The following is a 26,567-nucleotide window of genomic DNA, read 5'->3' on the forward strand; positions in this document are numbered from 1 at the left end:
GTTGCGTTTTAACTCTTCCGCTAAACTAGTTATAGAACTCATAATCAAAATATTAACCATGAATGTGTTTGAATCCTGGATACCAACTTATGTTAGCATTAGATTAGCCTCTTTCATATACAGATCACATGCAATATCAAAGTCGATGCGTTGTAAAATACAACTATATATTAAGTAAAATGTTTCTCTCTATTCTTTAAAAAAATTTAAAAACTGTTACTAAATTATATTAATTAATCAGAATTATCTACTGTTTTTTAAACTTTGCGGATTTAAATGATAGCATCAAGAAAAAAATCGACTTCAAAGAATTTCGTTCATTTTAAAATTTGTTCTAATTATTTTAGAACACATTTATAATTGAGAACATATATTTTTTTTGCGCATATAAACGTATAGTTTGACTATATACATATATAGATTGTAAATCGGAAAAGAAACAATTAAAGGAGTTTTAAATTGAAGTTTTAAATTTGGTTGTGTATTACATACATACACAGACACACAAAGTGTCAGATTTTATTAACGCTTGAATAATTTTCTTCTTTTTTTATTTTTTTTCTCTCATAATATAAAACATAAAAAGACAAACAAAAATTCAGAATTAAAAGCTATTGTAAATTAAAAATTTGTTAGAAAAGGAGAGGAAACAGAGTTTACTTTTAACGATACTTTTCTACTTTTAACGATTACTTTTCTACAAATAAATTATTGTAATTTCTCAATTAAGACAACGAGCAGGGGAAATGATGAAACAAGGAATTGTGTAGTAACGTTACGTTTTTAGTGAGTTAGAAACCCACATTACTCCGGGAATTATGTACCTCCCGAAAGACCAAAGTGCCTTTTGAAGGTTTTTCCCCTATAATAAAAGGATTAAGCTCGACGTAAAATTAGGTTGTAAATGTACGATGAAATTAAGTTGGAGCTGAAATAGATGTAAGTAATTGTAAGATAATTGTAAGAATATCGTAACCAATTCAGAGGACCAATAAATTATTAATTTATCATTCAATTAAAACAACGCGCGAGCTTAAAATTCTTAGAGAAAAGCTCATAAATAAATGAAAGTCTAAATTTATTCTCTTTTTTATTCTCGCGCAATGAATAGACATATAAAGGTTTTTTTTTTCTTTTTCAAAAGCGTGGTACACCCTTTCAACCCATGACTTTCAGCGATATTGGTGTTCTGAGCGACCTTTCTGGTCTATTTTTTCCGGTTTTACCCACCTTTTTTCAAGACGAACAATTTGTCAAGCTGAAAACAAAAACGCGGCTTTGAAAGCCATATAAGATGCAACCTGATTGGTTGCCAACCTTTAATTGTTCGTTTCTTGTATATATTACCGTATCGAGCTTGTACATGTTACTTAAATTATTATTTGCATTAAGAACACAAATACATCGCGGGAAACCGCACAATTATCGCCAATTAAACTGCATTATTAACGGTTTTGTTGTCTGCAGTATATAATAAGCTTTCTGTTTAAATATTTTAATTATACTCTTATCGTAATTATTACAATAATTGTTAGCATTTTGACAATAGATTATGACAAAAATGAATAATGCAAACATTAAAAATTACACATCCATTAAACAGTTAATATGTTACATATGATATAGGTCATTTAATATCTGCAGATTGTTTCATGGATTACATCGACTAACAATACCTGCAGTGTAATTATAAAGATACAAACACAAATTATTAATTAATTATTAATTATCATCCTATACACAGACTATCATCCTATATACAGACAGCATTAATATCTCTTATATAATAAAAACTTGACTATAAACAAACTAAAACTGGCCCATCCTGTCTTCACATATCTTGAAAATATAGATATTCAATAAAAATAAATCAATTAAATCCAAGGGAAATAAATAATTGATATATATCTTCCGAATTTGTGTAATAAATATGTACTTGCTAACACTTTGTGTGTTATTTGGAAACATTGTATTATTCGGAGGAATTTTTATTAATTAATAATATATTTTTAATAGTGATTATATAATATCTTATATCATCTATATATATATTTTTGTTTTCTTTGAGAAATTTAATTAAAAAAATACAATTCTAATCGCATCAATTAAAGATATTCCTTCGTATACTCACTCATCTCGATACACGATTATAAATATCAGGTAACCAAGATAAGTTCATGCGGCTTTTATGATAGAAGATAAGCACGCGAACTTACTTGATTATTCGATATAATTTAACCCAATTTAACGATTGTGTATTTCACAAGTATTAACAAATATTTTTATCCACGTACAAATTACGCGCGCGTCACTTAATTTTTTTACCCTTAAGCCGCAATGTTAAAATATTTACGTTCTTGTATACGCGAATAGACGCAACAGTATAGTTTCGTATCGAGATTTCACCCCCCGCTTTAGAAAGGCGTAATAGGTAGGTTATTCACACCGTAGAATCAATTAAGCGTAGATAAACGATAATGTACTGCCGCGAGTATGTAAATTACATCATTCGATGAGCAGAGGTTTATGCATCAACGAGTTGCCTAATAAACCGTATTAATGTTTAATCGATAATCCCATGATGATGTTCCATTTCACAATTCTTAAAACAAATCTCACATTGGAAACGCAGTTTCTACCACGAATTTATATCTCGAATAATACATTGCTTTGTTTATGTTTAATGTATCATATAAACATATCAATCTTTGATTATTACATATGTCAAAAAATAAATAATTTTTCCTTTGCAAAAAAATAGAACATTTATTTTATTTGCTTCTAATTCTTAATATTAAATATCGTAGTAATGAATATCTTAGTTGAAGCAATTTTGAAAATCTAAAGTTAAATAAAACAGAAAATTTAAACTTAATAACTCACAATGTTTAAACAATATGAAAGCCAAGGTTTCTATACAAGAGTGCAATTTATGTGTTTATTTCTATAATTTTCAAAATTATGTATTTAAAATAATTATTTTACTCTTAATAAATACAACTTGGAATAACTTTGGTAACTATTACGAGAAGGTTACGCCTCACCGATCATATTGATTTTCACATATATTATAATCGATAGAGTCCAGAATCACGTACACTTTGAATCGCGTTGGAAACTTTTCTAGTTTCTTAAATATAATATTTTTAAGTATTGCATTTTTATATTTGATTATATTTAGTTTTTTGTACTGTGTATTATTCGTACCTCTTTGTTGACATATTTGATTATGTACGCTACCTCTTTTGACTTCTGTATGAGTATTATACTATCAACAAACTTTATTTATTTCTCTGCTTATTTATTTCTTAAACAATTTTGCTTTATAAAACTACACAAGTTTTTGAGTGCAAAGAAAGCTTGAATTTTATTGTTTTACTTTATTGTAAAGTACGTGTATATGGAGGAGGAAAACTTAACTCAAACTAATTTCTGTTTTTTAAATTAAAATATTTAGATTAAATTAAACATTATTTTCGGAATAGAGGAAAAGACACAGAGAGAATTTTCTCTTAGAATTTACCCTGAAAATCATGATAATCGTGGGACAACATGGTATGGAAAGAATTTTATGAGAATTTCTTTGATTAATATTTATCACAATAAAAATAATATCTATTACAATAAAATGTAAAATATGTTTGATAATTTTACTATGCAGTTTAATAAAATTAATCAAACATGTTTTATATTTTATTGTGATAGATATTATGTTTATTGTGATAAATATTAATCAGAGAAATTCTTATAAAATTCTTTCCATACCATATTGTCCTACGATTACCATGATTTTCTTCTCTCAGTGTAGGAACTCAGTAGGAGAAGGGACGGAAATCCTTCATTGCATGTATATTTTACAGTGTAGTAAAATAATAAAATGCATCATTTTCCGCGTAAATTAGAAAGTTACTTTCCGCTACGTTTTATCCTTGTTTTGGATAAAATGTTGCAAAACTCATATTAAATTATATAATTATAATACTGAAAGTACCAATATTTTTGAACATGATAAATCAAAGTTATTAAAGATATGTTATTTTTAAGTTTAAAAAATAGAAAATTTTGAAGTGGTATATCTCTCAGAAATCAGAAGAGTCCTCAACGTGATTCAGAACTCTATTTACTGTACGTATAATCGATGAAAATCAAAGTGATCGCTGAAATGTAATCTTTTCGTAATAATTACCATAACTTTTACTACCGATTTAAACGATTTTTAAAAAGGGATGATATTTCTTTTTGACAGAAGTGTCTCCAGTCATATTTTCCGGGAGAACAATGACATTAATATAAGTTGAATGTATCTTCATCACGAAGGCAGAAAGGTAGAATCATAATTTAAAGCGCACGAAAGTGCAAGTAGCTTCTTTTATACCTTCGCACCTTCCGAGCCTCTAAAATATGCATGCCCTCGGTGAATCGCGGGCACGACCCGCGAAAGAACCTTTCTTTAGTTATTTAAAATTCCGCGTGTGACCACCGTGTGCAAATTACTCAGAGCCATGTGTATCTGAAAGTTGATATTACTGTTCGCAGGAAGGGCAAAAAGGTGGAAAGGTGAAAGAACGATTATTGCGAACAAAAATTCAATACCATTTTTCTGTTCCTTATCAAGAAACAATTGCGCATAAATTTTTATCCGATTGTTTTATGATATGTTAACATATTTTTGTAAACTCTTTAGTGGATTGAATAATTTCTAAATAATGAGTATTTGTTATTATTGATGTTTTCAAAAAGTACAAAATTGCAAAATATAAATATGCAACGTCCGGCTTAAAAAAACATAAAATAACTTCGATATAATTTTAAAATAATTAAAATTTTTCTTGCATTATTAGATTCTGTATAAACAATAATACAAAAAGGCTTTTTTATAGTGTCTGTTATTATAGTTTTTTCATGTCTGTTATACCTAGTTTAATAATTATTTCAAACAGCATTTATTTAGACATTTTCTGTATACACACATACATATATTATATGCATATGTAAAACGAATAGTTATTTATTAATTTATAGATTTTTAAATAAAAATTTAATCTCGAATTAATATGTAATATAAAAAAGAATCTACTAAAAGAGATTTAAATATGATATAATTTAGATTAAATATTCGCAATATATTATGGATATGATTTGCATAGAATATATGTAAATATAATAAGTTATTTTATTACAATTGTACAAAAATTAAACATTTTTTATATTGTACATTATTTTAGAATTTTAGAATTATCGGATAGAGTTATAAGATAATAAATATTAAGTAATATTTTACTTTTTAAAAAATAATTTTTCTTTTAATAAATTGCTTTAACGTGTCATTTTAACAATTAAAAAACTCGTTTTTTATATTTCATTTTATTATTATTAAATAGAATATAAAAAATCGAGTTATTATCATCAATTTATTTCTATAGGTAATTTATTTCTAGGTAAGAGAGTAATGATATATTTTAATTACTATCCATCGTTTAATAAAAGCTACTTCCCTCTTGTTTAATTTAAATTGCTATCTCGGATAATAATTCATTCCACGAGAGTTATTTGCTTCAACTTGGCCATTCAAATATATGTAGATTATATAAATTTGCGAACGTCCGAAACATAAAAAATAGACAATTATTTTTATTTTGTACATAATATCCATAAAAAAAATTTCATCTTTAAAATTAAAAAAATATCTTCCATATTGCAATTATAATATCGATTAAATATGACATATAACAATGTAATAATAATAAAATAAGAGATACAATAATAATTATTTGATAAAACCATTTAAATCATATTAAATCAAATTTTTCACTTTGTTTCATTATATATAATCATGAAATTATTTTATACAATCAATAGTTTCTGGAACGCTCTGTATCACTATATTCAAAAGCAAATACATGGATGTGCACGGAGTTTATCTTTGACGAAACATTAAATGTAAATTTACCATTGATTTTACGTGAAACGTCATCGCATAAATTGTCACGTGACTTTTATTTCTTCGCTTCGTGATGTAGGTGTATCCTGAAAATCGAAGGCCTGTGAAATAGAAAAATTATGACCGAAGTCGCAACTCTCGTTAAATCTCACACTTTATCTACCGTCTTGTCAGACGGATTAACTTTGAAAAACTTGGCAATCCTATGACAGCAATAATCGTATCCTCATATTCGCGAGATTGTGCTATTTAAAATGAATTCGATGCACGTGGTGCAATAGTACGAGCCATAAAGCTATAAGGTTTGAACTCAACGCACAAGATTTATGCTATATAAATTATTCCGCAATGTTATCTCGTCTGCGTTGGATCGAAAAAACGCGAGCATGTTTTATTTTTTTTTTTTACTTACTTTAGAGCTTATAAAATTTATAAATGTATAAAGATACATTTTCACTATAAAAAGATATTTAAAAAGCCTTGAAGAGAAACTTTTTATCTTTGTTAAAATTGTAGCGTAGAATTACGTTAGCGTCGCGAATTCTAGCTGATTGAGAGCGCGATTTGGAATGCGCGTATCAAACTTTAAGCACTGCTCTTCTCTACATTTGAGCATAACACATTCCAAATCCTGCGAACGATCAATCGTATATAACATTCATTTTAAAAAATTTAATTTAACGCACTATTGTACAAGCATCAACTACCCTTTGAGAGACTACGCTTTCATCTTTAAGATCTCTTTTTCGAGATAAAACAGAGATAGCTCGATGCTTATATTAGAGACGTCTTTAGAGAAATTGGACAAAGCCTCATTAAAATCAGAATTTTCCAGTTATCTGTATAATAGTACATAAACGGACTTAATTTATGAAAACCTAATTACAAAGAGAGAGAAAGAGAGAATATTTTGCGTATCTACATAAACTTAATTAATCGATTAACAAAAGGTGACAAAAAATCATTCTACACTCGCCAACAAAATTAACGCATATGTATTTTAAGTCAAAATTTCGCATAATTTCAAATAAGCATAACTCCGCTAAAAATGATTGGATTTGACAAATTTTTTTTTCACTGTCAAGCTTGAAGTCTCTACTTTAAAAACCGTTCGTCAGATTTTTAATTTATCCTCCTCCCCTATACGCCACTGCTTCAAAAGTAAGAACGTGTTTTGTCTCAAAAAAATTGCGTACTTTGACGCACTCCACGGGGTGGAATAAATTTTTTTCGCAAATCTTATTATAACTATCGTCAAATGTGGACTTTTTACTACAAATTTAAAAAAAAAAGCAAAGTTTGTACGATTTTTTTTCGCGGAGTTATTATATGAAAGTTACCCATACATTTTTTCCATTTAATGACTCCAAACCCTCTCTGCTGTGTGTGTGTGTGTGTGTGTGTGTGTGTGTGTGTGTGTGCGTGCGTGCGTGCGTATGCGTGCGTGCGTATGGTTAGGAGAGGGAAATGTAGGAATGTTCTCATTCAAAATTGTGTGTTCCCGCCTCGTCTTCAAATTACTTCTTCTATACGTTCACGCATATTAATGCATGCTCTAATTGTTGTTTAAGGAATTTGAGCCCAAATTTACACGCACGCATCAGGCACGCGTGGGCGCATACACACACACACACACATACACACACATGCACACACACACTATGCGCCAAATCCAACCAGCAACCTCGTGGTGCGTGTCGGGTAATACTAATGCTGGCGGTAAATGGAAAAAATGTATGGGTTCATATGTAATAACTCCGCGAAAAAAAATCGTACGAACTTTGCTTTTTTTTAAAATTTGTAGTAAAAAGTCCACATTTTACGATAGTTATGATAATATTTGCAAAAAAAATTTATTTCACCCTGGAGTGCAACAAAGTACGCAATTTTTTAGAGACAAAACACGTCCTTACTTTTGAAGCAGTAGCGTACGGGAGAGGAGGATAAATTAAAAATCTGACGAATGGTTTTTAAAGTAGAGACTTCAAGCTTGACAGTAAAAAAAAATTTTTTTCAAATCCGATCATTTTTAGCGGAGTTATGCTTATTTGAAATTATGCGAAATTTTGACTTAAAATACATATGCGTTAATTTTGTTGACGAGTGTATATAGTAATATTTTTAAACCAAAGAAAAATTGTCAATTTTATTTTTGCGTTAGAAAATTGTAATATATATATAAGTAAATGTAAAGCGTTGATGTAGCAGTTAAAATGAAACAGTATTTCGGGAGAATTTGTTTATCTCTCTTTAATTTAGCTAGATGTGATTATAGATCCCCCTCGTGCTCTCTATCTATGATCTGATATATCTCGGCTCTTAAATTTGAAAGAGAAGACTCCTTCAAGCTTTTTCTCTTTTTAATTTTGACAATGCTTGATCAATACTATATTTTTTATATTTATAATATGAATAGACAAATTTTAGATTGTAGAAAATTCTCGTTAAATATATGTGTTAAATTTATATTAAAAATTAATTAATTAATTAATTAATGAAAAAATTAATGAAAAATTAATGATTAATGTAGACAAGGATAATTAGGCTAAAGGGATATAGGCAGATTGCTCTAATGTTGATATGCGAATTAATTAATCCTTTTTTTCAACGCGGTTTCATGTAATTTTCAAATGTCTGTCTACGAAAAAAGTCGCAAGACTTGGTTCGTAAAGTGTCTCTTGTGGATTTGATGCGCTCACATGAGATACGACATCTTGAGCGTAAGTAGAACGAGGTACGTGCAGTCAACCTAAAGGACGAAGTGGGCAGAAACGAGAGTAAAAGAAAAAGATCAATGTAAGATACGACGAGAGATATGAGTTGTCTCTCCTTGCTATGAAATATTTTTCGCTTTAGATATCTAAGTACGCTATACTTACTAATCCAAGACAATCTGTATGTAACATAAGCATTATAAATATTCTCTTGGAAAATGTAACATTAATATACCCAAGTTTTTAAGTAAAAATAAAAATTTTTAAATAACTCTCCAGCAATTATTAGCTTAATATCAAAGCATTAATAAATAATAATAAAGTAATTATTCACAGAATATGTGGTATCAGAAGAATATTATATCAGAAAGAAGTAATTGTTACAAAAGTATTATTAAACATGGAATATAATGGTGTTATTTTATTCATTAAATGTAATAATATACAATTCTTTTATTTCTCTCAATTTTATAACAATTCAGGCCATTTGAAAAGTATATTGCAATCGTGTAGTTGTGTAGTTACATAAAATAATTCAAAATTAGATATTAAATGGAATAAAATTTAAATCAGAAAATTATAAAGAAAAAAATTCAATACAAGTTACCTATATTAAATTGTTCAAAAAGTTATTTATATTACTCTTTAATTCATACATTATATATATTCTATTATAAAAAAACTAGAACTTTCTGAACAATCCAATAGTATTATATATGAAAAAGATATAAGTAAAATATTTAGTTGAATTTTCTGTTCATGAAAATAAAACAGATTCTTTGTTTGTGTGTACGTGTGTATATTTTATTTAATATTATTTAATTTTGTTATGCAAAAGAGAACTGTAGTAGACTATAAATAAATAATTGTGTATATCTAGATATACATATGTATATTATTGTAGCATATACAAATAAAAAACTATGAATTGAAATAAAGATAATATATCAAACTATCAAATATATACATACGAAGTCATAGCAATTCTGTACTATTAAAAAACGCATTTTTATTTTTTTTTATGCATTAATATGACTTTTTAATATAATCTTTTGGATACTTTAAATACATATTACGTACATATATTCCGTATGTTGTACTTAAATTCGCGATAATACTTTTCAATCATTCAATGCAGTCTCAAATAAAAATAAATTCGTATGATAGATCATTTCTGCACTTCTTATATGAATGTTAAAACGTGTCAAAACGATAATTAAGAGTACGGGCTACCATAGAACAAGAATAGAATAAGAAAGGCAAGTCAAGTTGTCAGACGAAAAGAGATAGAATAGAAAGTCCGGAGAAACGTAACGAAATAAGGAGCGCTCTTCTAGAATAGCATATGGAAGCTTGCCATTTTAACAGAACGCATAAGAGGACATTATTCGAGAGAACTAACATTTTTCTTTAAAAATATAGATTTTTTCTATTTATTTTATTCACACAATATATGTTTACACAATATATATCAAATAAATATATAAATGTAAATTATTGCAAATATGTTATATATAAAAAAAACTACCAAAAAAACTATTTTTATTTGTTTAACCATAATCAGAAAGGTCCAATAAAGTTTCTTATTATAAAACGTATTAAAGAATAGATAAAAAATTTTTGATCAAAATTTCTATCAATGGTGATCAAGTCATTAATAAATTATATTGAAATTGTTTGTAGTTTCTTTCTTTTACAGCTTTTACAACATTATTGTAGAAATGATGTAGTAAATAGATAATACAAGAATTTTTTTTCAAAAATCTGTTTGAATTACAAGGACATTCCAATTGAAAATCGAATACACATGATGAATATCCTGTGCATAATTCATTGTTTGTACGTAATATCCTCGATATAAAATTACCAATCGATAAGAAGAGACACATTTGTTGGTCAACAACATTTCGTTCGTCAACAATATCTCAATCCATTAGATCTTTTTCTCTGGGGAAACACTAAAGAATATCTTATTTACAAACATAATATTTACACACATGGCTTAATCATATATATATGGTTCGCAATACCATCAGGTAGATTAAGAATTAAGTTCAAGTACCGTATCAGGAATTATCTTTCGAAGAAATTTGAAACATTATTTTTTTTAAGGCACCTTGTGTACAGCGATGTCGCGTTCCATTGACATTTTTAGTTCTTCTTTTATTATTTTTACGTTTTTGATCGATTTAGCAACACGTGACGAATCGCGAAAAATTTCAATTTTTTTTCAACATCGACTGACTCGATCGGATCATCTCTGCTACGCGTCGACCAGTTATAGAGGCGTGGAATGCAGGGCGAAAAATTGTTACATAAAAACTCTGCTCCGTTTACAATAGCCGGGCGTTAATAAAGTTGCGGACTGGTGAGAGGATTTAGAAAAATATGCATACCGCGTAGTTTAGCGAAATTATAAATTTTGCGCGTGCGGCGAATATGAATGCGCCAAAAAATTTGCATTCGACATTCATGACATAAAATATCTATGAAATATATACAGTTATCAGTCACATCAGATTTAGTTTTGTTAATAGCTTTAATTATTATTTATTCTTGGTATTTTTTATTGCGAAACCAATATAATGTGCAGTAAAAGACGCATTTTTCTCTTTCCTCTGTCTCTCTTTCTTGCTAATCGCAAGTGGATATAAATTTACTATTAAAAAAATATTTGTGTATGTATATATGATTTCTAATATTATTATTAGAAATGTTTATTTTATGTGTTTGTTAAAGTTCCTTATTTTATTCGGATTGTCACGAGCATAAAATCCATATTTGGTATAATTATAATTATAATTATATATTTTGGTATAAATATTTTCACATTATATATTCGTCATATTATAAACACATTGAGATAAGATTTTATGCAAGAGATCTTTCGCTTTTAAAAGGAAAAACATGTTTTTTATTTGCTAGCGTGGCCCACAAGTCGGGAACTTGAAACCGTGGTGTAATTAAGCGCGATATACTTTCAGTGTAATTAAAATTAGAAAAAATAAAAAAACCGACTTAAAATGGTATTAATTAAGCACATACTGTTTTTCAGAGAATATCCGTTATGACCTGCTTAATTATCCGTTGCATAAGTAAATGTGTACGTAAAGAGCCGGCAACAAAGCGACAAGCTTTCCCACCCAAATAATTAATAAAGTGCAATAATGATAAAAGCACATGGTCCTCTTCGATATTTCGTATTGTGGGAAAGATTAAATTTATGGCAGCCATCGTAATTAATAAAACACTATTTTACTTTCTGCAAAAAATACGCAAATATGTTTCTCTCGCAATTAACTTTTAATTTTATGATATGTATTTTTCTAAGATAAGTTGAAAAACCTGTGTATATACGCTTCCTTAATCCACTCTGTATATCAGCGTATTTCCCAAAAGAGTTAAATAATAGTTAGTTATTATCAAATATCTTAATTAGTTTGAAAGTTCAACCAAATCCTCCAAATGCTCCTAATGCTTTATCGCATGAATGATAACAACGTAAACACAAACAATGTGTAAGGAAGCAAAACACGATGTAATAAATAGATTGTTTTTGATATAAAAAATAATTTTGCTAATTATTTTATTAAAGACAACACTATCAATTATTAAATTAAATACTATTAATATAATCGTGTGCGTTATTAATGACTGATGGCGATTGGTTTGAATCTCTATCAAAATGGCGATTGGTTTGAATATCTATCAAAATTCGTTTGCCCGAGGAAAAATACAGAACGAATTCTATTGCGCGCTTAATATAACACGAAATAATGCAAAAGTTAGATATCTAACTATATATGACTACAAAAAATGGACACGTGCAGTGTGGAATTTTTTCAACATATAAAGTCAAAATATTTATTCAAATTGTATAAAATATTTTCTTTTTTTTCTGCAGATAGTCGTTAAGATATCACGCTATCAGATATATAATATGTCACTTTGGTTGAATTAGATCAAACTCTTTTTGTTTTACTAATCATCAACTTAATTTTTTTTATTCGTGCACAAAGAGAGAGAGAGAGAGAGAGAGAGAGAGAGAGAGAGAGCGCTCTTTTCAAAATTTTTCTTGGAATAATATATTTAGCTATATTGTATCGTATCGATTAATCTTTAATGTACAACTTTTTATATCTCGGGAGATATCATTTATACCAAAAATCAACGTCAATTAAATTATCATTAGAATAAATATTTAAATCCTTAAATATATAAATATAAAATATAAATATAAAAATCTTTAATAAATATTGAAATTTAATATACATATATACTGATATTTTTGAAACCGAATAAATATATAAATATAAAAATCTTTAATAAATATTGAAATTTAATATATATACTGATATTTTTGAAACCGAAAATGATATAAATATGTCCGATGTCAGAAGTCATTAAAAAAGTACAACTGTAGAATATACCTATACATATAATAATTGTATGCAATGTACATAAGTATATTTTAATGTTTTGTGTGGATCGCTTCTTTCGCTATGTCTTATATGTTTTTATTTTGCAACAATGTAGTTTTATACCGATGCTCAAAATGCAAAAGAGATGACCCGAATGTAGAACGAAGTACTGTTTTACATATGTAAGCACTTTAAATATAGAAGCTCTCATGTAGCACATGTAAATGTCACTTACAATTAGCTAATTTAGGCACCAAAGTACAACTACATGTAAGTCGTGCAAGTGTCATGCAGCATGTAAAGTGCAATGTGAGAAGTTTCAAGTAAAAATTCATTTTGATTAAAAATTATATCTCGATACAATAAATGTCAAAATGTAACATTGTTATAATTATATATAATTAACATTGAGTTTTATCGTAAATTACTGATACATATTTCTTCACGATGATAGCACACACGTTTTGCTCTCATATAAGATTGATATATTATTCATATATTCGCGCAATGACTTGATATCTGTCTATATAGCTCTTCAAATTACACGGGAAACAAGGGATAATCAAAATGGATATTAGTAATTAAGAGAATGAAAAGAGTACAAAATATAATCTATAATGGTATTTTCTATAATGTCAATAACGTTTATCGATATCTTAATTAATGCAAAACAACATTGCTTGCAATATTGGTAGCAAAATAAATTTTTTATGCAATCCTATATTTTCCAATTATGCAAAATATTTATATAAATTATTGCTCTTATTATTGTAAGCGACATTTTTTCGATAATTAAGAGAGATATATTGATAAAAATACATCTAGTTAACAAAATACATGTTGAGTAATCATTCAAATAAATTGAGAGTTACAAAATAAATTGATAAATGTAATTATATATTTACATAATTACATCTATAATTTATTCTGTAATTTTGACAATTTATGTAAATGATATTATATATGACGTTGTACAACTTTATTTATATTGAAAATAACGCAAAGCAAGAGCAATAATATTATAAATGACAGATATGTCTTTTTATATGATTTTTTTATATTATCGTATAATATAATTTGAGAGAGATTCAATATAATATTTAATATTTAATTATATTAGGAGATAATTTTTAAATATATTGTAGATATATGCATATAAGGCAAATTCAAGTTTGTTTGTAAAGTTTTTAATTCAAATTTATTATTATTTACAAAATGGAATATATTTATATCATGTTTCAAAAAAGCTGTCCATTCATTATTTAATATATTTTTTGATTAATTATGCGACATACAGTTTTATAGTAAACTTCTTATTTCATACACCTACACACACACACAACTCCCATGAACAAATTATTATCAAATTATAAGCCTAACTATATATTTCGTAAAAAAAAAACATATATCTGATTTACGGTTCAATGTGGAACGAAGTGAAGAAGCAAAAGTGATGGGGTGGACGGCCAGGTACTTAATTGCCCTGATCCGTTCGAGCATGAAACAGCTATTAATGATCGCCTCCATCACTTTCGTCTCTAAAATATCGTTGTAAAAGATTGGAGAGTATACGAACGACCTCTGATTTAGATCGGACGTTGTTTAATCCTTCGAATAATGCTTTGAGGATCAATAAGATTTTGCTAAATTGACAAAATGTATTTTAATAATAGGTTCTTTGACAAATTTAAAATAAATATCTTTTTGTAAAGAAAATTTTATGAAAAATTATTCTAAAAAGTTTGTCTCAAAAAATATCTCAAAAACTTTTATTTTTTGATATTAAATATCATGATAATTAAAAACATCAGATTATAACTTTGTTGAAGTAAAGTCCATTTCACTAAAGAAAAAGATTTTGTTACTCATTTCAGTTCTCCAAAGTTTAAATTATATCATTTTTTAATTTTTGTGTTGCCTTGTGTGATTAAAGATTAAATTATCTATTTATTATTTCTTACTAATTTCAACAAAATATTTATCATTATACAATATTTTTTTACAATTTACACTTCCTTCTTAATACAAAATATTTTATTTACTTGTTTATTAAAAAATTAATTATTATTACTCTGCAATCCTTTTATTTTAATTGTTACGTAAAATAAAATAATTATTATTAAAATTCAAATTACTAAATTTTATTTTAAGTAAAATGTGTGTTTGATATGTCCATAGTAATATTAATCATTTCAAAAAATGAAACAAAACGTCGCGTTATGTATCGTCGCGAGTCAGTATGCATAAATAATGCGTTTGTGGTGACGTTTTGCGAAATGTGTCGCGGAAAATATGGAGATTTCTCGTATAACAATTCAATGTAACAACGCCAATCATCCACTAAAATATCCTTAATTAAATCTCTTCGGGCTTGTGATCGAGTTCTGACCCCAGCAAAAATTACACTCTTCCTCTCCTCTTTTCGTCCATTCAGCAAATTCTATCCTCCTTCTGCCATTACTAGAAACCTGTTGCAGATATTTGGTGATATATGGGGAGTTCAATTCAATTTTAACAATAGCCCGGACACTCTATTCTTGGTTCCCTCACTATTTAATCTATTTCACTACCCTCTCCTCCCTATCCGTTTTTAATAGGTTTTAAAAATTATCGTTAAGTGCCAATTCAAGAAATTATCTCTACAATTTCTCTCTCTCTCTCTCTCTCTCTCTCACACACACATAATCGTTTCCGGTAGTGACTGGCTGTCAATAGCAAAGTTTAATTAATTGATTTAGTGAGCAGGCTTGGATATATTTTGAATTTGCATTAAACATGCATCTGTGCGTGGCCTCTGCAGACAATACCGATTTATCTCGGCACGACATTTGCATGTTCGATAGATGCGCCAGCAACAGAAAGCGCCTGGATAATCAAACATATAAGATAACGATCCTGCGTGGGAAGTAATACGGTCATTAAATCGGCAGTAACATTCGTATGACCAGATAAAGATATATGACATATGTGCGAATGTCTATTCGAATTGCTAATAGGATATATTGCTTACGTGATAATATATTGACTATAACAAAGCACGGAAGTCACAATAATAATTATTAATCTTTTTGATATTTAATTAATGAAATAAAAAATTTTAAAAACTCTTAGATAGTATATGTATATATATAATTAAAAGATTTATTAAAAGATTTACGTTCTACTTCTTTAATTTTGCATTAAAACAGTAGAATACAATACTTAACAAAGAATAAAATAAGATATAATGAGAAATAATTTATTAAAGTTTCTCATCGCTAAGCCATATATAAACGAATAATATAAACGAAATAATTAAATAATGATGGAAATAAAATTAGAGAATATCATGATTTACTAATTAGTAAAGACTGAAGAGAAAGGGCACTAAATTATCTGTTAATAATTTAATAACTCCGATTTTGAGGTGTACTATGCAAGAGACATCACGTAATACTTCTCGACAGATTATAAAAGACAAAATATATGGAAGGATAAGAGAGAAATGGGGAAAACAAGAAGAGACGTGGAGTGAGTAATTGTAATGTATCGTTCAATTTACATCATTTGACATGTGAAACCGTTTCAAAATTAACTGATCAATTTATCATGTGAATGAAATGAACATATTTCTTTGCACTTTACAGTATACAGCGATAATTTATGTTATATTCTCACTAAACTTTTATTTAACATGCAGATATATATAAAACTTTTTTACTATATCAAATTATAACAATATAATTTTGATAATATATAATTTTATTATAATTTATATTTATGTATAAAATTGTATTAATTATATATTTTACGTTGAAAGAGTTAAAAAGTAAGTAATTGATCAATTATATTTTATAAAATTTTAATGTTTAATCGGTATAAAGTATTTAAAATAAAAAATAAAAAATTATAAATGCTAATATTTTTTTAAGTACTTTTTTTCGAAAAACGAGTCAAACTCTATTTATGAAAGAAATTACCGTAAACTTTAAATTCATTATTTTTCTACTAATATTTTATTAAATTATTTTATTTTTATTTTAATATTTTATATTAGATAGAAACATTATATGTTATTTTCAAAATTTCATGGCTATGCAGGACAAAAACATCTTTCTTATTATTTTGCTGCAAAATTAATTTACCGAAATTTCGTATTAATTATAAGTTTCTATTGAATTTGTTTGGCCTTCTATGTTTATTCAGTGAACTAAAATTTTATCAAATTCTTTCCGCATTCGTAAATATAATTCACATATTTGAGTTTCAATACCAGATAATACTTTATCAATATCAAATTCACACACACACACACAATTCTAACTAAATGAATTTTTTTAGTACGCGAGCGGAATATCATGCGCTACGTACTAATTAAAAATAATATATAACACTTCTCGGATATCGGCGAAAAAGTATCCGAATAAGCTAAAGTCGATACATGCATGTCGCGCGTTTCACTCTCTATTGACTACTTATCAATATATGCCAGAACCACATATTAGCTGCGACATAAACAGTTTTCATAATTACGTAGCTTTATTCCGAGTAATCCAGTTTATCATTGAGCGAAAAGAACGATATTTTTCTGAATTCCAGAATTTTATCGATAATCTTGAGCAACAACATATTTATTGATATGCTTGTTGACATGCTAAATAACTACGTAGTAGAAAATTTTATTAATGTTATGTAAGTAGTTGTCGGATAGATGGATGTTTATTAAATATTGCATCTCTGGACACACACAGATATATTTTTTCGCTATTTTACAATCTCAAGATTATCGCGAAAAGTATGTATGTGTGTGTATGCAATAAATGAGTAACATATTTCGCAATTCGAATAACAGCTAAATAATTAAATTAAAAACCAACTTCTATAAAATAATAAATAAAACGATTGGTTAACTACAACAAATTTGAAATATAATTAACAAAACTAGGGAAACTGAAAGCATTTAGCAACACTTAAATAATTTTAATATTTGTAAATTAAGAATATCCGTATAAATATTAAATCCACGTATAATGATTTAACGTGATTGAATTTTAATGATTAATTTTAGTGAATTTTGAAAACTATCTTTTTTTAGAGAAAATTTAATACAAATTCTAATACTTTACTGAAAAAATAAATATTACAAAGAAATTAAATTGATATTTATGTTAATTAAATTTTAGAGATATACATATAAAACAGAGTCAATTTGAAAATTTTCTTTTTTTAAAATCTCGTTTAAAAATTTATTTCTTCATTCAAAAAATATATAAAGTTAAAAATATATCAAGAGAGAGCATATAATAAAACAAATTAAAGTATAAAATACACTATCAATGACAAATCATAAAAAAAATTAACTTACATGTAACTCAATCAAATACATCTTAAATGTATTAACAAAATTTTGTATATAATAATTTTACATACAAATTTTGTATATCTAACTGTTGTTATGTAGAAAAATATTTTTTGCTATCCAATCAAAAGTGATATAGAAAGAAAAATCACGTCGACAGATAAATATAATTTCCACAATCCATTATTTTCATATTTTTACATCATAAACTGAGTTAACGCGCGAATGAAATTTTTGGTATATTAAAATAATCGTAACAAAAAATCTGAAAGATTTACAAAAATTCTTGTATTCCATCTTTCTGATAGTAATCCAAAGAACGCCATATAGAGAAGACACACATATTCTCATCCCACAAAAGCCAGCCGTACAGTATGTTGGTGGCTTAACCGCGCCACCGACCATAAATAACATCGCAATAATGCCATCGTAAAACAATACTCTCACACATACATATACACATCTATACAAACATACATACATATATATACATACACGTTGGTGCCCTTACCTTCGTTTTCGTTATTTCCAATCAGGATCTCGGTGTCTTTGAAATCCGCCTCCCTGACCAAGTCCAACGGATCCTTCGGTAGAAAAACCCCGTCAATGGTAGGCGCTGACGGAAAGCCGAGGATACCCCAATAACTGTTCCACTGCTGCACGGAGAGGGTTTTTGCGTCTACCGATCTCATGCAGGCCATAACTCGCGCCGGGTTTTCCTGCAGCATCGTCGAATTACATCCGCAATCGTCTACCAATACTCGGGCCACTTCAGTCGCCTTTTCGCCGGTCATGTAGCTCCACGGGGCGTTCAGGGTGCCACTCTGAAGGATCCCCCGGCGTACTAGACCTTGAGTAACTGGTGAGATCAGGTGTAAAGATACCGAGCTACCGCCTGCGGATTCGCCGAAGATTGTAATCAGATCGGGATCGCCACCAAAAGCGCGCGCATTTTCGCGAAGCCATTTGAGAGCCAAGGCTTGATCCCAAAGGCCCATATTTCCCGGTGCTTCCTCACTGTTAGGGAAGTGCTGCTTGAGATACAGAAAGCCGAAAGCACCGACTCGATACTGCATCGATGCGATTATCGCATTGCCTGCCGCTGCCATAAGATCGGCGTCATAGACGTCCAGAGTGGCGGTACCACTCATGAATCCGCCGCCATAGATCCATACTAATATTGCCATACCATTATTACCATTACTGTCCTGCGACTCCGGCTTGTGACGTAGACGCAGCTTCTGCGGCACCCAAATATTTAGATAGAGACAATCCTCAGAGATGTTAGTGTTTGGATTCCACATCTCCTCGCCCTCGAAGCCAGGGAAATATTCATAACGCTCCTGGTAGCAACTGTTGGGTAACGTGGTAGCATTCAGGATTCCGTGCCAGGGTTCGATCGGCAGCGGCTTGCGAAACCGCAGCGGTCCGACCGGGGGTTTCGCGAACGGCACCCCGTAGAATACGTGAACCTCGCGTTCAAGCACTGTACGGGAGAAACCACGCATCAAGCCGCTTGTAGTCTCTACTAACAAAGGATCGTGACCACTCTCCTGGCCACCACTGTGCTGGCCGGCGACGTTCGCTCGAGTGATGCACGCGCTGTGCAGGCTCAGACCTAACAGCAACAGCAACAACGACGACGGACAATTCATCCAAAAACTCATGGTCAATTGAATAACCTTGTATGTCAATAAGAAACAATTGTCTCGCTTGTTAAATCGATCACGTTCTCGCGAGCGAGATTTGTGTGGTCTGGTAAGAGTAGCACTGTGAGAGTTCAATTATTCAATCATCAGTATAGGCGATGATACTCCACGTCCGAGCGTCCTTTGCGCGAAAATAAGCTCGTCGAAGTTTCACTCAGCATGCATTTAGTTTGTCAGGATTTTGCACACTTCAGGAATCGTTTATCCCGATGTCTTCGTTGTCGTCTAGGAAGATACATAAAAAAGAAGTTTCTTCTTATGCATATAACGTATCGGAAAGATGGGGGAATAGAGAGCGATTCTTTGGCGAAGAGTAAGACGATTTTGAGGGATAGAGTTTCCCTTAGGTGAATCATCAATCTTGCGCAAGCTACATTCAATGTGCTTTGTATGTTGCTTTTTAACGGGGAAAATTTTTGTTGCACTATGGGAAAGACATAAAACTCTACATGTTTTCATATCTTGTATATAATCTATGTAACTGATATTGGTTTAAAAAAAGAATATTTTTTGCAATTCACCAATATTATTACAGTATTTGGCATTGTGGTCCAAGTGTGCCTTCAAGGCATATCGCGAATATATTGTTATTATTATAACTGATTGTATTAATGAAGTATAGATGGCACATTATTTCGTTATTAAAATGCCCATGGTGGTAAAAATAAATAATTATTTAAATTGTTGCAATTCTTTACATTACGTTTTGATTGAATAATTATTTTTTTTATTTATAATGCGCATCACGCAACACTTTCTCTCATTGAAACTCTAAAATCGTAGTTATTCAAGGAAAAGTATTGTAATTTTTTCATTGTTTTTTTTAATTTTGTGAATAAAAAAAATTTATTATGTTTACATTAATAAAATTCTTTTAGCATTTATTTTATTATTTTATATTATTAGTAATTATTACTACTTTAATAATACAAAAATAAAATAAAATATATTTCTTGTATATTGTTACATATTATTTTTCGTATTGAATTATTTTATTTTGTACCATAACATTATTAAAAAAAAGTCGGATGAGAATTGTGTGTGTGAACCGCAAAAGATTAAAAAATACAAATTTTTACTAAAATATTTTTGCGTCAATAATTATTTAAGCCTTTGCATTTATCAGCTTCCGCGTATATTATCATTCAAAACGCCAATTCAAAGAAAATAAGATAAAAATATGACTCATTTTTTAATAATTATTTTAGTAATATCAAATGAGACTTAATGTAATTAGTATTATGAAACAATAAGAATAGACTGTTCTTAATCGCAACATTAACAAAAATTACAATTTGCATGAAAAACTTTATTCCTCTAAAATGATTTCTCCACTTCGCTAAAAAAATCATTTCTTTCACAATAGCTGCTCATTTATATTTAGTCTGACTATTATACGCTCGATATCTTGCTGTGAGTTAATTTTTTATTTATTTTTATTATTTTATTATACGATAAATATTTAGACATAGATATTAAGACAATAGATATCTATTGCTTAAAATACCAATCGCAATTGTAATCTTTCGTAAAAAACGAATGTCATACATTCCAAATTACAACGCTATATACAATAGTATATTACAGCGGATACTTCCTTTTGCTATAAAACTTTTATAGGTCATTGAAAAATAATATCCACGTAAAAGATTTAGAATTGTCATAAAACGTTTCCTATGGGTACTGTATCTACCAGGAGAGAGAGACTCAACAAGTTAGAGACCGAAAGGCCAGCATTAGCGTGGTGGGGAAAATACCAACTTCCTTCTTTCGATATTTCTAAGCCTATTTAAAGAGAAAAAAGAAGGAAAGGAAAATATTTTGCGTTAAATATATGAACTTATTGAGGAGTAATGTTTGTAATAAGTAAGAAGAAATAGTATAACGCGATAATAAAAAGGGTTATTATATAATTAAGTTTTGTAATAATTATTATCGCGCGTAATGTAAAATTATTTTTAATTTATAATTAAGTCATTACTATTGTATACAAAATTATTATTTTTTTACGAGAGAGTGATTATTTTCAATTTTATAATATAGGTATACTATATACAATTACTTCCTGTAACTACATATATAAACTCTAAATAGTAAATAATTATCACGTTTGATATACAATTATTTTTTACAGATAGATTATAATTATTATTATTTACAATTATTATATATTTTCCATTTAAAAATAATCATTTTCACGATAAAATAATAATTATTATTATGCACGTGTATAGTACAAAATTACTTTCCTTCATAATTAAAGCCTATAGTTTCAAAATCGATTAAAATCTGACTTTAATTTTTTTCTCTTTGTTTTTAAAATTAAGGTTAGAAAAAAAACGGAGAAAATAATGTCTATGTTTAAATTTAAAGTCTACATTTAAAGTGACTTATATGAAATCACTAATGCATGTCAATCACTAATCACGTAAATTACACTTGATATTAGTAATTACTAATTACATTCCTATTCAGTTGTCTGGTTATGATAACGTAACTGTTTGCGTCGCACGATAATAATTTCGTATTTCACGAAACAGTTTCTACTTCCGATTGTAGTATCCGCTATAAACCACAACGCCAGAATACTGCACAGTGTCGATTGCAATAATGCAATCGCCACGAATCATCATTAAAGCTTCATGAACCGAAGATGGGATTTTGCGTCAGCGTATTAGCTATTGAACACTCACCAAGCACTATATTATTTAGAAAATTAAATTAGGGTTTTTAACGATTATTCCTGAGAGTCATTAGCTTGTCAAGATTGAATACAATTTTATCAACAAGATAAAAGCTTTTCTTTTAAAAGAATAGTTTTGGGATATTAGAATCTGTTTCAACCAAAAAATGGATTGTCAATTTTTTAATTAGAAATAGATGATAAATATGTAGTTTCTTTTTTTTTTAGAAAAAGAGAGAGGGGGGGGGAGAATATTGTTATACAATATTCAGCTAACTTTAATATTCTATGTTTAATATTTTATTTATTGTTAATGACGATAGAATCTATTATGTAGAACTTATTATTTAGAATTTGATCTATTTTGTTATATTTAGCTTGATCTCTTTTTTCTTATTATTTCTTTAACGAGATGAGATATTTCTTTTGTAAAATTGTTTGATATATTATTTGAGGTATTATCAGATTGTTATTTTCTTTATGAAAATTATGATGTTTATCATATTTCTATTAGTAGAAAAAATTAATTTTCTATTAATTAGAAAAGAAAAAATAGAATAATAAAATGTCACAATAATTTAAAAATCTTTAAAAAATTTAGCTATATAAGTTAGATTTTCATTATGTATATGTTTTGATAATATTACATGCATTTTCCAGTAATATTTACATTGTGCAAAATACGTCGTAGAAGCCTCATACGCTTTCCTTTTGTTTTTAAATTTAGAAAATTGATAATATCACACAATTTATAAATTGATATAATTTTGTTTTTAAATTATTGAATTTATCTCAATAGTCGCACTTAAAATCTATATTAAAAATTCCAAATTATCTTTATTTAAAAAGTAAAACTTATCTGTCCATATTTTATATCGATATTTTATTATAACTCTCTTTTTCGTCTTTTCCCTTCCCCTTTCCTCTCTCTGCTCTCCTCGCTTTCTCTCTCTTTTCTTCTTTAGTAACTTAAATTAATGTAAATTATTTTATTAAAAAAATTGTACTTTAATATTTATGTATTAATTATTGTTGTCAACATTTAATAATACATAATATAAAGTCTAAAAAATTATAAGCCTAAAAAAAAGTATAAATATATTATTAATTTCAAAATTTTTCAATTTCTATAAGACATCAAAAATTTTTTCTTTATTTTTTATTTAATTTTGCAAAGATCATCTCTCTTGTTTAGTTGTATTATGATTCCCGACTACTGTATTTTTTTAAAAACAAAAAAAATTACATCTTAGTGCATCAAATTTTTATCATATCTCACACATTCTTTTCCTTTAATATTGAAACATATAACACACATGTTTCTTATTAGGAAAAGAATAACCATTTTGCTGAACATGAAAACATATTCCCCGCATAAAATAAAATTGACTAATATAGATTTTTATATATTTTTTTTCATCATAGCGAGTTTGATATTTCTTAGAGCCTCATTTTATCAAATAATCACTCTTGATTTAATCGTTTAAAATAATTTTTAAGCACTATTTTGCAGGAACTGTGACTACCCCTTTTTATCATCAAAGTCACGGTAATAGCAATAAGCTATTTCCCACCAATGATGACTTCTCAAACAACCAACTTTCCCTCTTTAACGCGATCACCCCTGTCGCACAACCCTTGCAATTTTTTCTTCCCTTTCTTTTCCCTTTCCTCTCTTTCCTTCCCGTCTTGTACAAACTCATCCTAATCTTCCGTCCTATATACACTCCCGTGCGCAATATACACGCGCCGGATATGGAGGTTTACCTCTCAAAATCGCTTCCGCTAGTTCGGTCCTTTTTTTCACCCCCCCTCCCTCCAAAGTATTGTTTTCAGAGATGACTTTTCCGTCACTCCTCGTGACGTACTCCCGTCCCTTCTTTTTGTCGCCCGGTGACAGATCCCCCGTTAAAAAATTACGATCTCTCGACTTTGTAATTCCGGCGGGCTGCCACAAAGAGAGCACTACGTACGTAGACACAGTTATCACGCGGCAACCGGCGTGCCGCGTTGCACGGGGTCGACTGATCGAGAAGGTACAAGGTGGAGGTGGTGCTGATGGTGGTGGCAGTCCTAGCCGTAGTGGTGGCAATGCTGATGGTGGTGGCGTACGCCTCGCGCATAAGCCGCGCGGTCGTATCTACAAGCGACTCAATCTTCAAACATTGTCCTTGTGCTTGCTACGACTCGTCTCTTCTCCCTTTTTCCCCTTCTCAATCTTCAATTTTCTTCCTCATTTCCCTTTTTTCTCTCTCTCACTCTTCTTTCTCTTTCTTCCTTTCTTCTTCCCGTTTCCTGTTCTCTCTTCCCTTTTCTTCCTTTCACCCCTTTTCTCTCCCTCCCTTGTTCACTTCTTATTTTTCTCTTCTTCTTTTTCTTTTTTCTCTCTTTTATGCAATTATCTCTTTCTTCTTCCCTTTTCTTTTTACCTCCTGTCCTACTTTCGTCTTTTTTCCTAATTTCCCCTGTTTTTCCCTTTTTTCATCTTCTTTCTTTGCTCTCTTTCTCTCCCCCTTACTAATCTCTTTCAATCTTCTTCTTTTCCTCATTTTCTCTATTCCTTTCTTCTTTTTTAGTTTCTATTTTCCTTTTCTTTTTATTTCTTTTTTTCTCTCTTCCTCGACTTTCTTTTTTTTTATTTGAATCTTTTCCTCTCTTCTTTCCTATCGCTTACTTTTTTGTCTTTCTATTCTTCTTTTTTTTTCTTCTTTTTGTTCCACTTCTGTCGGTCCGTTCTTCCTCTTTCTCTTTTCCTTTCTTACCACGAGGTGTTATTCGTCCGCACGCTCACGTTGTTTTACTTACAATCTATACCCCAGCTTTAACTCTTGGTTCTTAATCACCCGGACGTACAGAGAAGCGTTGAATGCCCAGGAAAATAGTTATTATTTCTTCCTGTTTTGATAAGAACCATTCATAAACTTTGCGCCGTTCAGTTTAAACCGCTGATTTATCAATTGCAACGGAGTAGCTTAAACTAATTGTTTCTGAGGGAATATTTGCATATGGAAATGCATATGTCGTGCACTATCTGTTTTATAATATATGATACAATTATAAAAAATCATCTCGCTAAATTTAATATTCTAAACTGCTTGAAAAAGAGAAAAGAAAAACTTTTACGTGTAAAATTTTCCTAATAAAAATAAATTTCTAATTGACTAAATTGATTAAAAACAAGAAAAAAGATAAAAATTATTATCGTTTGTTAATATTCTTTTATATTTTTTTACTTTATTATTTTTTTTAATATTTATTTTCTCATTTATTATTTATTTACTGTTTCGAATTTATTATCTATATATACATATGATTGTATATAGAATTAATTTTTAAGAGGACTAAAAATCACATAACATAATATTTATATTCGAACATAAAATTTTAAATGGCTTTCTGTTATAAATTAATATATTATTTTATAGCGTTTTATTAGTATCGATTTTTATGTTTTTAATTTTGTTGTATCATTATTGCTATTAATAAACGTAAAAATTGTTTTTACATTTCCACAGCACAGGAATCGATCGCAAATATTGATATCAATGGTTTTGCATTTTTATTATATCTCTATTAATTACACTACATAATTTATACTTTTAGAAAGAATATTGTAATTCAGTAAATGTATGTAAAAAATGTTTCTTGCATCCTAAACTGAGCAGAAAAACCTCTATTGTTTGGCGATCTTCGCAATAATTAATGAGTAGTTAATTTTAAAAAATCGGGCAATTCGCGCAATGAGAAGATACGTCCCCTTG

The 26,567-nt window shown here is 28.8% G+C and overlaps 1 protein-coding gene across 2 annotated transcripts in view; it reads right to left on the reverse strand.

Moving 5' to 3' along the window:
- Ache-2 (acetylcholinesterase 2) overlaps nucleotides 1-24,715 on the reverse strand; it is a 116,275-nt gene extending 91,560 nt beyond the window's left edge. The window contains exons 1-2 of one of the 2 annotated variants that reach the window (XM_083048273.1): nucleotides 24,574-24,715; nucleotides 18,926-20,348 (exon numbers count right to left, since the gene is read on the reverse strand). In XM_083048273.1, coding sequence (XP_082904399.1) covers nucleotides 18,926-20,081 — 1,156 coding nt within the window. In that variant the 5' untranslated portion in view covers nucleotides 20,082-20,348; nucleotides 24,574-24,715. Of the gene's footprint in view, nucleotides 1-18,925; nucleotides 20,349-24,380; nucleotides 24,522-24,573 lie in introns of those variants that run through there. The other variant, XM_083048275.1, reaches the window with a different exon arrangement.
- Between the last annotated feature and the right edge of the window lie 1,852 nt (nucleotides 24,716-26,567).

Source organism: Prenolepis imparis, unplaced genomic scaffold, assembly GCF_030444845.1.
Source record: "Prenolepis imparis isolate NDT839.2.m4 unplaced genomic scaffold, iyPreImpa1.0 SCAF_10, whole genome shotgun sequence".
NCBI lineage: Eukaryota > Metazoa > Arthropoda > Insecta > Hymenoptera > Formicidae > Prenolepis > Prenolepis imparis.